Source organism: Cryptococcus neoformans, chromosome 10 (assembly GCF_000149245.1).
Source record: "Cryptococcus neoformans var. grubii H99 chromosome 10, complete sequence".
In the NCBI taxonomy this organism is placed as follows: domain Eukaryota; kingdom Fungi; phylum Basidiomycota; class Tremellomycetes; order Tremellales; family Cryptococcaceae; genus Cryptococcus; species Cryptococcus neoformans.
The window spans coordinates 342,501-356,054 of record NC_026754.1 but is presented as its reverse complement, the minus strand read 5'-3'; the positions used below and the strand labels follow the sequence as shown (position 1 = coordinate 356,054).

General features: G+C 46.7%; 5 protein-coding genes and 2 non-coding genes; 3 read left to right on the top strand and 4 right to left on the bottom strand.

Moving 5' to 3' along the window:
- Window positions 1-262: 262 nt before the first annotated feature.
- CNAG_04804 (hypothetical protein) lies at window positions 263-3,927 on the bottom strand. XM_012196829.1 has 3 exons: window positions 2,965-3,927; window positions 1,782-2,906; window positions 263-1,734 (listed from the first exon to the last, which is right to left on the bottom strand). The coding sequence occupies exons 1-3, from the start codon at window positions 3,797-3,799 to the stop codon at window positions 614-616; spliced, it is 3,081 nt and encodes a 1,026-aa protein (XP_012052219.1). The 5' UTR covers window positions 3,800-3,927; the 3' UTR covers window positions 263-613.
- Window positions 3,928-4,015: 88 nt separating this feature from the next.
- On the bottom strand, window positions 4,016-6,260 carry CNAG_04805 (peptidyl-prolyl isomerase CWC27). XM_012196830.1 has 13 exons: window positions 6,174-6,260; window positions 6,116-6,128; window positions 6,017-6,067; window positions 5,892-5,955; window positions 5,701-5,845; window positions 5,513-5,649; window positions 5,415-5,466; window positions 5,216-5,368; window positions 5,076-5,164; window positions 4,881-5,011; window positions 4,777-4,832; window positions 4,268-4,730; window positions 4,016-4,217 (listed from the first exon to the last, which is right to left on the bottom strand). Exons 1-13 carry the CDS (start codon window positions 6,182-6,184, stop codon window positions 4,107-4,109), a joined length of 1,476 nt encoding a protein of 491 aa, XP_012052220.1. The 5' UTR covers window positions 6,185-6,260; the 3' UTR covers window positions 4,016-4,106.
- On the top strand, window positions 4,102-5,083 carry CNAG_12901. XR_001046193.1 has 2 exons: window positions 4,102-4,455; window positions 4,504-5,083. It is a non-coding gene; the product is annotated as a hypothetical RNA (non-coding RNA).
- A 101-nt stretch (window positions 6,261-6,361) lies between the features above and the next one.
- Window positions 6,362-8,276, top strand: CNAG_04806 (golgi phosphoprotein 3). XM_012196562.1 has 5 exons: window positions 6,362-6,724; window positions 6,879-7,125; window positions 7,184-7,465; window positions 7,514-7,869; window positions 7,930-8,276. The coding sequence occupies exons 1-5, from the start codon at window positions 6,455-6,457 to the stop codon at window positions 7,933-7,935; spliced, it is 1,161 nt and encodes a 386-aa protein (XP_012051952.1). The 5' UTR covers window positions 6,362-6,454; the 3' UTR covers window positions 7,936-8,276.
- A 1,180-nt stretch (window positions 8,277-9,456) lies between these two features.
- On the bottom strand, window positions 9,457-11,436 carry CNAG_04807 (hypothetical protein). XM_012196831.1 has 2 exons: window positions 11,061-11,436; window positions 9,457-11,006 (listed from the first exon to the last, which is right to left on the bottom strand). Exons 1-2 carry the CDS (start codon window positions 11,225-11,227, stop codon window positions 10,031-10,033), a joined length of 1,143 nt encoding a protein of 380 aa, XP_012052221.1. The 5' UTR covers window positions 11,228-11,436; the 3' UTR covers window positions 9,457-10,030.
- Window positions 11,437-12,029: 593 nt separating this feature from the next.
- CNAG_12900 lies at window positions 12,030-12,486 on the top strand. XR_001046192.1 has 2 exons: window positions 12,030-12,148; window positions 12,195-12,486. It is a non-coding gene; the product is annotated as a hypothetical RNA (non-coding RNA).
- An 821-nt stretch (window positions 12,487-13,307) lies between these two features.
- CNAG_04808 (XPG N-terminal domain-containing protein) overlaps window positions 13,308-13,554 on the bottom strand; it is a 3,573-nt gene continuing 3,326 nt past the window's right edge. The window contains exon 9 of the mRNA XM_012196832.1: window positions 13,308-13,554. This exon is cut by the window's right edge and continues 584 nt beyond it.

The window sequence follows — 13,554 nt, the reverse complement described above, 5'->3', positions numbered from 1 at the left end:
CCACCTGCATATCCAGACCTGCTCATTCATGTTTTCCAATTGGTACAGTTCGTATTGCCAATGAAATGGGCATGCAGCTCGATAGGGATCAATGAGAAGTAGAAGGTTGTTTGATATCCCCATGGAGGACGATGGACACGCGACGAGTAAGCTAAAAGACTGCTGCTGCTCGCTGCAGGAAGGCAGCACCAACAAGGCAAACATAATGAAGAGGGGGTGGAACGAATGAACGAAGGAGGTCGACCCATAGATAGCATCGCCTACATCACGTACGTACATACAGCATACAATGGTATTTGTCTGATATGCTGTCGCGGAATCCGACCTTTACAACTATTGCTCATGCCGGGCTATGGAAATTGATCAATAAGGAGGCGCCAGCGACCTAAACAATTCGTGTAAATGCACCAGCTGAGAAATGTCCGAGTGCGTTTGCCTACTACGGCTTTACAAGTCTTCTGCAGCATCTACACGTGTCTTAAGCGGGGAAAAAACAGCTTCATTTCCAAACAATGGCACGTACATTTATGACGAGTATTATACACATTAATCAACACGATGGAACCAAAAAACATACAAAACAAAAGCAAAGACGGAAAATAAGGACGACATTCTACAGTTCATCTAAATCGCCCTCCAATCCCGAATCTTCATCTCTTCCATTGGCCCTTCCTGCAGCACGTCTGCCAATCCTGGCAAGAATGTCTACCAATCTCTCCTTCGCCCGTTCATAATGTATTCTCTCGCTCTCAAGTTGGTGAGGTCTGAGATCACGCTTATCCGCTTCGTCTCCTAGTATGAATTCTTCTGGCTGATCGCAAACTTCCTCAAAGTCATCTGCATCGAGCTCAGATTCCACACCCACCCATCCGGTCTTGTTCAAGACGCCTCTCAACTTGATTACCTTTCGCTGAACACCGAGACTTTCTTCTTTCCTACCTTCTCGGTCCATATTCATGGCCTCTGTGGAACGAGAAGTGGTGAGAAGAAGCGAAAGATACTCAATGATTGACAGTGCAAGGGTATCGACTTTTTGAGCGTTTGGTGAAAGAGGACTGACGAAAACGGGGGTTTCAGAGACGGGGACACAGCCGGGATAAAGGAGTTCAAGCAAAGCTGAAACTGAATTGAGTCCATGAGTTGTGCCTGAAACCTGGTCAGCTACAAGTGCCGCGGCAAGGGATGCTTGCGCTGAGGAGCTAGGCCCCGTAAAGATCCCCCAAAGACCAATCAATACCAAGCCGAGAGCGTGCACCACTGATCCCTTCTGAGTACTTTGCATCACGCTTCTGATTTCCTTGTCAAAAGCGGATGCTTTGAGGTTGGCACCCAAGTTGTGAGATTCAAGAGCGGAAAGGAGGGATTTGAGTGACGTGGTGGAAAGGGGAGAGGCGGTAGAAGCTTCGACCAGGTGAATGAATAAACGAGTGTACAGATCGTGAACATGAATGAGAGTGATCTGTTCGGCCAGGGCGGAAAGAGGTGCGGAGGTGGGGGGAAGAGAAGAAAGGCAACGCAAGGCTTCGTGCAAGGGCAATCCAAGCACAGTAACTAAAGCGGGAGGTGTAGTTCCATCAACACGTGACTGGGCAGTGAGCCAGAGTTGCTGCGGTGAACGCAGAAGAGAAGACTCAGGCTGAAGAAGCGCAAGGAGTGCAAGAGAATAGGGTGATGAGGCGGTGACATTAAGATGTAAGATAGTGTGCCACTTTGCCAGTGCAGACGCATTATCGGCTACGCAATTATTAAAATGTGTCACATTTGGAAACTTGGAAGCTTACCTCGACCAACGACACCTGCAGCAAATCTTTCCCATTCGGTCTTTTGGGCCTTCTTTCTCGAAACGATCCCGACAACATCTTTTAGAACACCCTCAATTGTACCTGGTCTAACCTTTTCGGCTGATTTGGTGGTCAATTTCGAGATGATCGGACGCATGACCACAGCAAAAACAACAGCGACAAGAAGTCTCCATGTCCATTCGAGCAGGGTTGCAGGGGCGGGAACAAGGGCGTTCGGAAGACTACGGGCAAGGAGGCGCGATATGTGCTCAGCGATGATTAACGGTACGCTGGCAAGGATTTGTTGATCTGTCGCATGCCCAAGAACTTTATCGGTTGTCAGAGCTTGGGGCTGAGAAGCTGAGCGGAAGACAGTGGAAGCAGAAGGGACGAAAGAGAATGACATAGCAAACGCTGCGAACACTCGAGCACCAGCAGAGGCAGTAGACTGAGGGGTGATTTTGGTCTTGGCTGTTGTTTTGGGTTTGGTCTTTGGCGCGGCCGTACATTTACGCTTTTTGGAAGAAGGTTCCTCGTCCTCACCATCATCTTCGTCTTCAATCTCATCGTCCTCTTCCTTGAGCTTGGCCGCCATTTGTTCAGCTTCTACCCTATCAATTTCTGCTTCTCTTCGTCCAAAGTCTTCCTTCCATGCGGCAAGGCCCGCTTCACCTTCCACCGCTTCTCTAAATGTCTCAAGTTCATTGACCATCCTCTGAAGCTTTGCTGAGCGTTTTTGCAAGAGTTCAATATATACTCTCGCCCCTATCAAAATGGTGGCTTTTGCACTGGCGTTCGGCCTGGTCACCTCTCCGAGGCCGTCAACTGTCCCGTCAGGTGCACGAATATCGGTAGTGGCAAGCTGCTCAGGAGTGGAAGTTCCGTACAATAGACGTAACGCAGGTATGGCATCCCGTAAGTCGGCTTGAGCAGCTTGCACCTTCTGGCGATAACGGCGCTCAGTTTTGTTGTGCTTGCCAATGGTAGGGGTGGGGCCAGCAGCAGGAACTGCTTCAGTTTTAACAGCGGTAGGACGGCGCACACTCGCAGTGAGAGGGATAGAAGCGGGTTTGATATCCCGAGCTTGGTTCCTGGGAGCAAAAGGATGGTGAGTAAAAGTGAAGCCTGTGTAGTGTGAGCGTCTTCTCTTTGACGATAAATTACATCAAATTATAATGCTTACCGCGTTGGGAGTTGCCCATGTTTTGCTCATGGCTCCAGCTGTCTTGCTGTATTAATGGTTCTTGTTTCACCATCTGAGGCTGGATGGTTTGCCCAACTTGCCGCTGCTGTTGCTGCATTGGTTGTTGCTGAGACTGTTGTTGAAGCTCCGCTAGTATCGGATCAAAATCAAGGCCACCAGCCTGTGGCTGTGGTTGTTGGCTAATGTTATCAAAGCCATTTTCCTGAACAGGGTCCTTAAAGAGGTCTTGGATCCACTCATCACCCATTCCATTGAATCCTTCTGTTCGACCGGGCAAAAACAGCGATTGTCCGGGCTTCTGTCCTCCAAACCCATCTGAATTGACAGGATAGTCATTGATCGGCTCTGGAAGCAGGAACATATCCAACTCCCCACCGCTCACACCTTCAAAACTTCTAGCCAGAAGAACATCATCCGTTCCGGAACTCGATGAAGGCGAGGCGGAACTGTGACTATGCGGAGAGTGTGACAATTGATCATAGGAAGAATGTGATGCGAGATGAAAGGAAGGTTCACCTGTCGATGGAGAAAGGGAAAGACGTGGGGAGGTCGACGACATTGACTGTGGGTTGGTCGGTGACAGGAAAGGAAGTGAATCCTCATTTGAAGAGAGGGAACCTCGGTGTTGATAATTTCTTCCGAAGTTACCTGAGGAATTATCGAAGGGGAACTGGTTATCTACGAAGATAGCAGTGAGTTCAGGAGGGAAAAGAGCGTCTGTCGGGGAAATATCAGAAGGCGCGAAGCTCGAGTCTTGTTCTTCTTGGTCGAACTGGTACAGTGAGGTCGGCATCTTGTCCTGTAATGAGGCCATGGGGGAGATATACTGGAGTGTGAAGGTACACAGGGGATAAAGTAAATAAGGAAGAAGAAAGAATGCAGGAGCAAGAAAGAAAGTGGATACGAATCAGTTTTCAAAGACTACCCGAAAACAAACGGAGCGGGAAAGAATCGTCTCATCACACAAAGAAGTGGTACGATCCATCACAGCCACATGTCTCGCCACCGTCGGACATCTCCGCTTTGCTGATTTTTTGCTCATCATCGTTCCATTATTTATTACATATTAATGCTCGCTGTTCATACTATCATCGTAAAATGTATTGGCACTTCCATGGTCCCTATCCATTACGCGCAACGTCTCTCGCGGTCCGCCTGTTGGGATTCCCCTTCCATTTTTTCTTATCAGGCTTCCCCTGTAAATCCCTTGCTTTGGCACGAGGGTCAATAACCTTATTTCCCGCATTAGCTGGCCTGCTCTCATAATTAGCCAATTACTTACCGCATATTCATCCTCCGCCCTCCTCGTCAACTCCTTCTCATCCACTTGGAACTTGAGCTTATGCGTCAGCCATCCAACGTCGTAATCTACTTCTATACCTCCTTCCTCTTCCGCCATTGCGGCTCCTATTCCCATGCCCTCCTCCTTCGCTTCGCCTTCCCCAATCCCTTCCGCCTGCTCTCCCTCTGGTTCGTCTCCAGCCTGCATGACTCGCGTGCTGAACTTTCTCATCTCAGCGAGCATATCCTCTTCTTCGTTTCTTCTACCTCTCTTGTTTCCGACCTTCATTGCCGCTCGTCCTCGATTAGCTGCGTATTTGGCCAGTTCCTGTTCAAGGTAGGAAGGACCTTTGCGTCGCGCATGGGGTGACGAACCAGAGTCAGAGTCCGAAACAGAGCCATTACGCTTTTTGAGACGACGGAGGTCCTCTTCCATACGCTTAATCTCAGCTTGACGAGCAGCGCTGACAATCGTTAGCCATATCCTTGCCACGAGCAGGAACTACCTACCTGCCGCCAGCTTTCTCCCTCTCATGCTGCGCCCGAATGCTTTTCAGGTCCACAGCCTGTTTATCACAAGATCAGCCGATTTCCTGTAGAAATTCGTTACGCACCTTTTTCTCCTCCCTTGCTTCGTCTTCTCTCGATTTGCCCAAATCCTTCAAAGAGGGAGGGATATCGACAAAAGTCTCAGTCCTCTTTGATGTCTTGGATTTTGAGTGTTCGGGTTCTGAGGGATCAACCACTGGGTGTAATCATCAGTTATCGCATTCATTAGCGTACATATGGTCATGGGATCCCCCACTTACAATCCTGTCTGGTCATTGACTTCTTCTTGATAGTCACCTCTTCTTCAGGGATTTCCTCAGAGTCTCCGAATGACAATAAGCCAGTATTTCTACAATGATATTCATCAACCGTGTCCCTAAATGACATCCAGATGACCCACTTCTTAGCCTTCGCACGCCTTTCTCGCTGCTCCATGTCCTTTCTTGCTTCTAGCTTGGCCTTTTGCTGAGCCTTCTTCTCTTCTGCTGTGATACGGGGTACAATGTCGTCGAAAGGATTTTCAATGATGTGAATTCGTCGAATCTTTGGTGGGCTACGAAATAATCAGCAACATTGAAAGAACAGTGAGCAGGACATACATAAGGGGTTTCTCCTCTTTGTCCGTATCAAGGTTCCCAATATTCAACACGTCTACTATGGTCAGTTTGAACCGTTACGAATTAGACAAGAGACATACTAAAGATGGTGTTCCCCACAACCTTTCCAAACATAGTATGTTTGCTTGTGAGTTCAGGTGCAGCATCAAGCGTGATAAAGAATTGGGAAGTATTGGAGTTGCGACTTCCATTGTTTGCCATTCCCAATAATCCTCGGCTAGCCACCAGACATCAGACGCTAAGTTTCTTGTGTACCGTGGAAGCTTACCGGTTGAACTTCAGCCGTCCATGGATTTCATCTTGGAAAGGCTCTCCATAGAAACTTTCGCCGCCCATGCCTGTTCCAGTAGGATCTCCAGACTGTATGATAAACCCAGGAACGACACGATGAAAGATCACACCATCGTAATAACCTGTTTCTGTCAGCAGAAGGAAAGTTATAAGTTCGGTCCAAAGTACCTTCCATAGTGAGCGCCAGGAAATTCCGAACCGCTTTTGGACATTCTTTACCCCATAGTTCAACCTGTAGATAATAGATAACAGTCAGCATTATGTTTATACACTTTGTGTAAAGATAAACAAACCTCGATTTCACCGGCGGTCGTATCTATGATGACCTTGCCATTTGTTGCAGGCTATTGATGGTTAGGCTGCACAAACGACGCGAGGGGATATGACCTTACTTCGGTAGCATACCTAGTAATAGTCAGCACGATTCCACAACTGCGATCAACAGCTCACAAATTACTCATTTTGTTTCGTTGTCAATGTAAACAATCTGATCTGCATTGATTCTTGTTCGTTTGTGATTATTAGGACGGCCCGGAGCATGCTGCAGGCGAAGATTGAAGGGTCAGCTCAAAAATGATGACGCCATGAGCTATGGCTTGCCACGTCGGTGTTTCGGTGATATGACGCACCTCTCATCGGGCGCCTGGCATGTCCTCCATCGATGCACGCAGCCACCGTACTTAGCATGCCCTTTAACCTCAGTCCCTCATTGCCCAGCCGTTTCAGTAACAATGTCTCAAGGTCTCACACGCAGACGGACAGGAGCTTCCCCAGCAGTAGGAGCATCTTCTTCCGGTCAGGTTGAGTCTCCCACTTTCCCATCGGGGTCGACAATCCCCCGACCGGGCTCGTCGGTCGACAGCGCTGCTTCGGGCGCGTATGAAGGCAGAGCAAAGATAGCATATGACCCCAGAGATTTCGAAAACGGTAACGAGAAGGAAACGGTTCCAAGGTTAACATTGATGGAGGAAGTATTATTGTTAGGACTGAAAGACAAGGCGGTGAGTCTAAGTGGCTTTGCATGTTTGTGAAGTTCGGCAGTATGCTGGTGGACCAAACAATAAGGACGGACCTGGAACAGACAGGCTGAAGGAATAGGAGGATCTAGTTGAAAGATGTATAATTTGTGAATGTATGCTGACTTACATGTTGCAGGGTTATCTATCATTTTGGAATGACAACATATCGTACGCTCTTCGAGGTTGTATCCTCATTGAACTTGCTTTGCGCGGACGTATTGCAATGGTCAGGGACCCAGCGCGTCGGCGATTAGCTTTATCCGACAGGTTGATTGAGGTGATCGATGATCGACAAACGGGAGAGACCATTTTGGACGAAGCACTGAAGATGATCAAGTCGAGTGAGAAGTATGGCGCGGGAGCCTGGGTCGATCTGATGAGTGGTGAGTATGCCATCTATATTTACGATTCAAGCGTTATAAACTTATTTGCCCTTGGCAGGTGAAACTTGGAATGTCATGAAAATTGGCTATCAACTCAAGCAGGTCCGAGAACGTCTTGCCAAAGGCTTGGTGGACAAAGGGGTCCTTCGGACTGAGAAACGCAACTTTTTATTGTTTGATATGGCTACTCATCCCATTGCCGATATGAATGCGAAGGACGATGTGATGCGAAGGGTGCTCTCGCTTTTGACTGCGCGCACTGCGGCGATCCCTCCGCAGGCATTGCACAAAGAAGGCGTCAAGTATAGGCATATGCGAGCAGTTGTGTTAGTCTGTGCTGGTAAGTGTGGAGTTTACCTGTCTGGCCAAGCTTAATTGGAATCCGTAGCCTACGCATCAAGTGTACTTGAAAACGCTCTCCAGCGTCTGTCCTATGACTCGCGCGAAGCCGCCTTTGCTCGTTGCGATGACATCCTCGCTGAATTCTGCATTTGGCCCTTCGGTCAAACTACTGCCTCGTCTTCTGGTCCTGTCGCAATCGGTTCCGCTAGCGCCCGTCGGCGGGAAGGTGGCTCTGGTGGGGCAGGCAAAGAAAGCGTGCAGGAGCTTGTGAGAGAGGTGAGGAAGGAAATGGCTTCAACAACGAGCGGTGCGGGAGCAGGAGGTGGACAAGAAGATCAGGAAGAGTTATGTTTCGAGGTGATTGCGACGGTTTTGGAGATCTTTGGGCGTATGGATAGCTTGGTGGGTGGTGTTTAGTTTCATTTTGACAATCCCTGTGATAACTCATTGTCGGATTCTTAGCTTTAACGAACACGAACTTGCAAAGAAACTTTTCCCCATGCTCTTTCCTTTACATCTATAAGGAGACTACTTCCTGCTTAATATTCGACCTGCTGTGGCCTCACGCTTGCTTGGCGGCTGGGTTAGTGTCTGACAACATCTGCTCACTTTTGTCGTAGAACAGCCAATCTTAGCTTCTGATCATATAGAAACTTCGTTGTTCCCTAAGTTGGGTTTTATATGCTATTCATGCTTATGAAGTGCCAAACTTACCTTTGGTCATCTCTGTTTCTTCGTCTACACTGATGACCATATAAGCTCCCCTTCTTGAAGTTGAGCAGATTGATAGCCTCACAACAACTGGTGCGATACAATTGGCGGAAGAAGGCCGTATTAATCGCTGTCAAAGGTCAAAGAGATGTACGATACAAAGAACTCTCAAAAACTTGGTGAAGCAGGAGCAAAAGCCTTTCGTTTCATCTTCCAAGCCAGGATCATCATCATCTACCAACGACCGCGAACAATAGACCAATTACCGGTGACATGATTCAGTTAGATGGGGGAGATAATAATAGGAAATAGGGCAAGTAAAAATCACTGATTACAATGAGGTCTTCTCTGCTGTTGCCCACAAAGACTCAATTAGGGTATTCCTCTCTCTAGTCAATCATCTTGACATGGATGTGACCAAGTGGATATCAAGGCAGCCTTCCTCAATGGCGATCTCGAGGAAACCATCTATCTTGAAGCACCAGAAGGAAGTGACATCCTAGCCAACAAGATTCTCCTTTTGAACAAGTCACTCTATGGGTTGCGGCAGTCACCAAGATGTTTCAACAAAGCACTTGATCAGTGGCTAAAGTCTCAAGGGCTGAAGCCAACCAGAGCTGACCCCTGCTTCGATCTTCGACGTTCTGAAGGGGGATTGTAACACCAAAATGACAGATCTGCGCGTAGATTACGGATTGTTATAATTAAGCTTGTAACAACTTCGCTACTCTCACATGCACGAAGAATACCGCTTATAAAAAACTTCTATGCAAATGCTTTTATTTTATTCAACAACTTGACCAACGCTGTTCGTATCTCACAAAATCACCCTGATTTGTTGTACTATATTCAAAGGACAGATTACAATCCACTTGCACACTATGAAGCGCCATCACGATACAGACAAGTAAGTGCGTGAGTAGAAGGTTACATATGGTGTAAACTTCCTGTTGATATAGCAACGTCGACATAAGAATCCTTCGTGTCTGGTCGGAGGCCCGCCGATGTCCGTCGAGGGCCTTGTGTGTTGAGCCTACTATTGATATATAACGTTTAATTTCGCCGTCAACTTGGTTTACGTAACAAAATACTGGGCGACTGATATATCATAATGTCTGGCCAATGCCCGAAAAGTCGCCCTTGTCAGGGGAGGCACAGGGGCAATGTCAGGGGGGGGGCAGGGAAATTAAAGGTGGCGTAGGACCGAACATCGTATTACATCATGGGCCGAAGGATTTCCGAAGCCAAACAAACAACATTCATTGATCGATTATTACGCACGGATGATGTTTTTTTATCACTTTACATCCACATCACGCCGTAGGCTACTTCTACTTTGAATGGGTTGGTGTTTGTAATGGGTAAAAAATCAGCCGAATAGCGGTATCCACGCAGTGATGAAGGGGCGACGAAATGTAGAACCAAAAAGAGGAAAAAAAAAAAAAAAAAAAAAAAAACACAAGGTCTATTAGTAATAGGCAGCGCTGGTTCAACCAGTTTCTCTTATACGCAAATGAATCCCTGTTTTTAACAAATGCTTTCGAATACCCCATCACGTAAGTCCACAGCAGTCTGTATGCCTAGTAGGGGAGCCGCCCACTTGAAGCTGATTCTGATTCCGTGTTCCATGGACGGATGGTTAAGAAATTGATGCCTATTCTACTATGGATCAATATTATATATCGTATATGTTTCGTGTGCTAATAATAATATATTCCTTTGAATGTGGCTATGTCCGTGATACAACGAAGTCTACAGTGATGAAAACGAAAATAATAAAAAATAAAAATAAAAATCGAAAAATGGTGTTCGCCCTCTCCATTATTCACTGCTCCTATTGCGCTCATAATGCCTACTCCTGATGATAAAGAGGAGGGGAATAATTATCTTCCCCAATATCATGCCCCAGGCACATGTCCCTACTTTCGACAAGCCCCAGACCCAGTAAAGGCTCCTTTGCCATTATGCTTGCCGAGCCATTAATCATAGGTGACTGCCCGTTCTTATTCGCCTGTACCGACTGAGTTGTGCTAGTCAGTGACTGAGTAGGAGCATAAGGATAGAAAGCGGTGGAAGTCACATGTGGAGAAGAAACTGTCATAGAAGTGGGAGTTGGAGGAGTTGATGACTGATGTACAGTTGATAATGTACCCGGGCGGGAACCTGTCCGTATAACAGACGGTGAAAGAGAGCCTGAAGACACGGGTCGGAGGTACAATGGAGTTGATAATCCTGGTGTCAACCACATCCCAGAGACATGCTCATCATCAGATGATGATGTCCGCGTCAGGGCAGCAAACGATGACATGGACGAAGAGGCAGGAGATGGTGTGTCAAGAACTTGGCTCTGAAGAGGTTGAACTTGGTGCGGGTCAAATTGTACACCCAGTTGACCCGACAGAGGGGCTTGAATGAGTGGCTGCTCAGTATTTAAAGGGTAAGGAGGGAAAGTGCTGGCAAGAGAGGGATAATGAGGGGGAGCGAAATAATAATTGGGCTGAGAGTAAATCCACTGAGGAGGATCATAAGCTGAAGGAGCACCCCAAGGCATAGCTTCATCGGGCATAGATGAAGATCTTTTGCGGGCATAGGGCGCTGGACGAACAGGCGGCCCATAAACAGACCCATTATAAGTCGGTCTAGAGACATAATAAGGTGACAATGTGGTGGCAGGAGAAAGGAGTTCATCGGCTATTTTGGATGCCTTGGCAAATGCCTTCTTTTCTCTTGTGATACGGTTGACTTCTTCCGGAACAGGGGCATAGTCACATTGGCGTTTCGATCGTTGACAGTTTCCGCAAGGAGAACCTCCACAACATCGAATTTTTCTACCGAATACTTGTCAACACATTTCAGCAGATAAGGAACCCAATTCTGCTTACCTGTGTCGACAATACAAACACGCCATTGAGATACGCTGTCTTCTATTGCCCTCACTTGAAGAAGTGGAGCTTTGTCGGGCTTTATATTGCCCCTGAGAGGATGTTTCTTCAAATGTCCGCGCGCAGACGTTGCCTTTTGACACTGGAAGAAGGGTTGAGACACTCATATTGAGCACTGCCGATGTAAGGGACAAGATGGATAGGTGGAACTTGGATGTTGTTTATATGGCTATGGCGGTAGTGTTTGATGTATGGTGAATTTGCAGAGAGGTATTGACGAATGTAATGGAGTGATGATATTCGAACAAATGCCGTAGAGGATGAGACAAAAATGAGCTTTCGGGGGAAATGAAGAACCCACATGTATATATGCATGGGAGAGACTAGGATAAACTAATAAGGCTGCGTGACTATCGTGTACGTACGGTAGGTGGTTGGTTATAGTGAGAAAGTTCTACTTGTTTTTCGTAAAAGCCGGTGAGCCAGGGCGGACTTACTTTTACATTTACGTACTCCGGATGCATTTGTTTCTGGCCTCTGGTCTTCCGCTTTTCGCTTTGCCAAGTAGAAATGCCGTACATATGACCGCTATCATCGTTTTCCAGCTTGCGAACTGGGCCCTCTTCAAACGCTTTCGTCAAATCCCTGAACTTTGTTGATATGATATCGTAATGGAAGATAACCCCGACAACCGTTAAAGTCTCACAAAGATGGCATTCAGGGTTGATAAGGAGATGCTACAAATTGTCGGTTGAACAGCTTCATGTCCTGGGAAGAAAATGGAAACGGAGGAGAGGTCAGGGAATAGGAAAAAGGAATAAGGAAAGAAAAGGCGACGCACCCGAACGATCACCGGGTGAAAATCGAAGTTCACGAGGAAACGCCGATCTTCATCAGGGTCTAAGATCGTCAGCATCGTCATAATAACAGGACTTTTTAAGACGCCAGGCCCGGTCATGGCTAAAAGTTGTACTGTATCCATCCATCTCTCTATTTGGAACATTGAACTGTGCCATTTATGTCTTCGAATCCTGTATTCAGTTGATGCTACCACCATTACGACAGACATTAGCAGAAGCAGAACAAAGGTAAGCAAGAGGCACAATAAATCTGCTTACCTTGAGTTTATCGTAGTTTGCAATTTAAAGCAAACGGTGCACCTTTTATTACCGTTATTTGTATTTTGACTTCTGATGACTCCTTTCGTAAGATGATACTGATAATGCACCTCTGCAGTGTCAGTCGTGGGTGAATCGAACAATTCCACATCTACAGTAATTAACTTTAGCAGTGATGATGGAAGACAACCGGAAAGTGACACGCAATGCAGGACAAAAATATACAATTGACAGCAGTGCACAGAACATGACAGTAGTACATAGTACCAACATTTACTACCCGGCATGCAGCATATTAGTGCAACGAGAACGACGTTGCAGGCACGTTGTTTGCCACGGAGCCTTGGGCCGACGAGGCGTGTCACTCCCTCCTTGCTATCCGGCAAAATCTAACCGTCTTTGCCGTCTGCAGGCTACAGACTGTTCATGTAGCTCAGATCCAATGATCATGATCATGGCACATCATTATTCCATTTAGCCTTTTTCCTTGTGGTACACATGCAATAAAGTGAAAGGTTCAGCATTACGCATCAAGAAGACACAGGACAGGAACTGCATTTGCTACTCAGTTATTGATATCCATAAGCCTCAATATCTCAATAATAAATTAAATCTGCACCTAGTGATGATGATGACCCGCGAAGAAAGACTTCACGTGGGGTTTCGGTCGGTCAAATAATTCAAAGTTTATGATAAGTTTGTGAATTACGTTCAGTTTTAGGTAGTTTATCGTTATTGAGGGGCAATACGTATATCAGAAATGGGAGTGGACGCTGTGGTACAATGGACCCTTCAGGTACCATTAGAGTATGCCACTTCAGAGCAGAGAGCATGATGGGAAAAGACTTAGGTGGAGGAGGAGGAAGGTTACGGAACCTTTTGAATCCTCGGTAAACCAAATAGGCGGCTCGATGTTTTCCACTGCAACTTGTTCGTTCTGCAATGGTGTGTAGTATTAAGATGCACTCTACATAGCTACGGTAGTTCACCTGTGGGGTGCGAGTGATGAACCGTCGTTCTGTCTGACCCCGAACTCTATGACGTACTTCGACTGTTTCTTAACAGGTTCGGGTTTATACAGCAGTTCAATCCATTGACCGTCAGTCGTCTTGTAAGTTAGTTATTTTACTGTGCATATATATTCATTGTTAACAGACCTTGAAGATGTGGGTGAATTGAGTGCTGTTATGTTTATGGTCTTCTAATGTGGGATATGTTTGCGTTTGCATTGAAGACTGTTTGCGCTTAGAAAATGAACATAACTGAGCTATAGCGATTACTGCATGCTGTTTGTTTAAAGGGGCTGTCAAGCTCGAGGAACATCACCGCCTGAGAAGGGAGCATTGGGGAAAGCTGTTAGGAACAGTTGAAGAAGA

Coding starts and splice junctions, on each gene's coding strand:
- CNAG_04804 (XM_012196829.1), bottom strand. CDS start 3,799: ATGGCCTCATTACAGGACAAGATGCCGACCTCACTGTACCAGTTCGAC. Junction 2,907..2,964: donor CATGGGCAACTCCCAACGCG/GTAAGCATTATA, acceptor CACACTACACAG/GCTTCACTTTTACTCACCAT. Junction 1,735..1,781: donor TGCAGGTGTCGTTGGTCGAG/GTAAGCTTCCAA, acceptor ATAATTGCGTAG/CCGATAATGCGTCTGCACTG.
- CNAG_04805 (XM_012196830.1), bottom strand. Junction 5,650..5,700: donor GGACGGCTGAAGTTCAACCG/GTAAGCTTCCAC, acceptor TCTGGTGGCTAG/CCGAGGATTATTGGGAATGG. Junction 4,731..4,776: donor AGGGAGAAAGCTGGCGGCAG/GTAGGTAGTTCC, acceptor AACGATTGTCAG/CGCTGCTCGTCAAGCTGAGA.
- CNAG_04806 (XM_012196562.1), top strand. CDS start 6,455: ATGTCTCAAGGTCTCACACGCAGACGGACAGGAGCTTCCCCAGCAGTA. Junction 7,126..7,183: donor CTGGGTCGATCTGATGAGTG/GTGAGTATGCCA, acceptor TGCCCTTGGCAG/GTGAAACTTGGAATGTCATG. Junction 7,466..7,513: donor AGTTGTGTTAGTCTGTGCTG/GTAAGTGTGGAG, acceptor TGGAATCCGTAG/CCTACGCATCAAGTGTACTT.
- CNAG_04807 (XM_012196831.1), bottom strand. CDS start 11,227: ATGAGTGTCTCAACCCTTCTTCCAGTGTCAAAAGGCAACGTCTGCGCG. Junction 11,007..11,060: donor TGTTTGTATTGTCGACACAG/GTAAGCAGAATT, acceptor AGTATTCGGTAG/AAAAATTCGATGTTGTGGAG.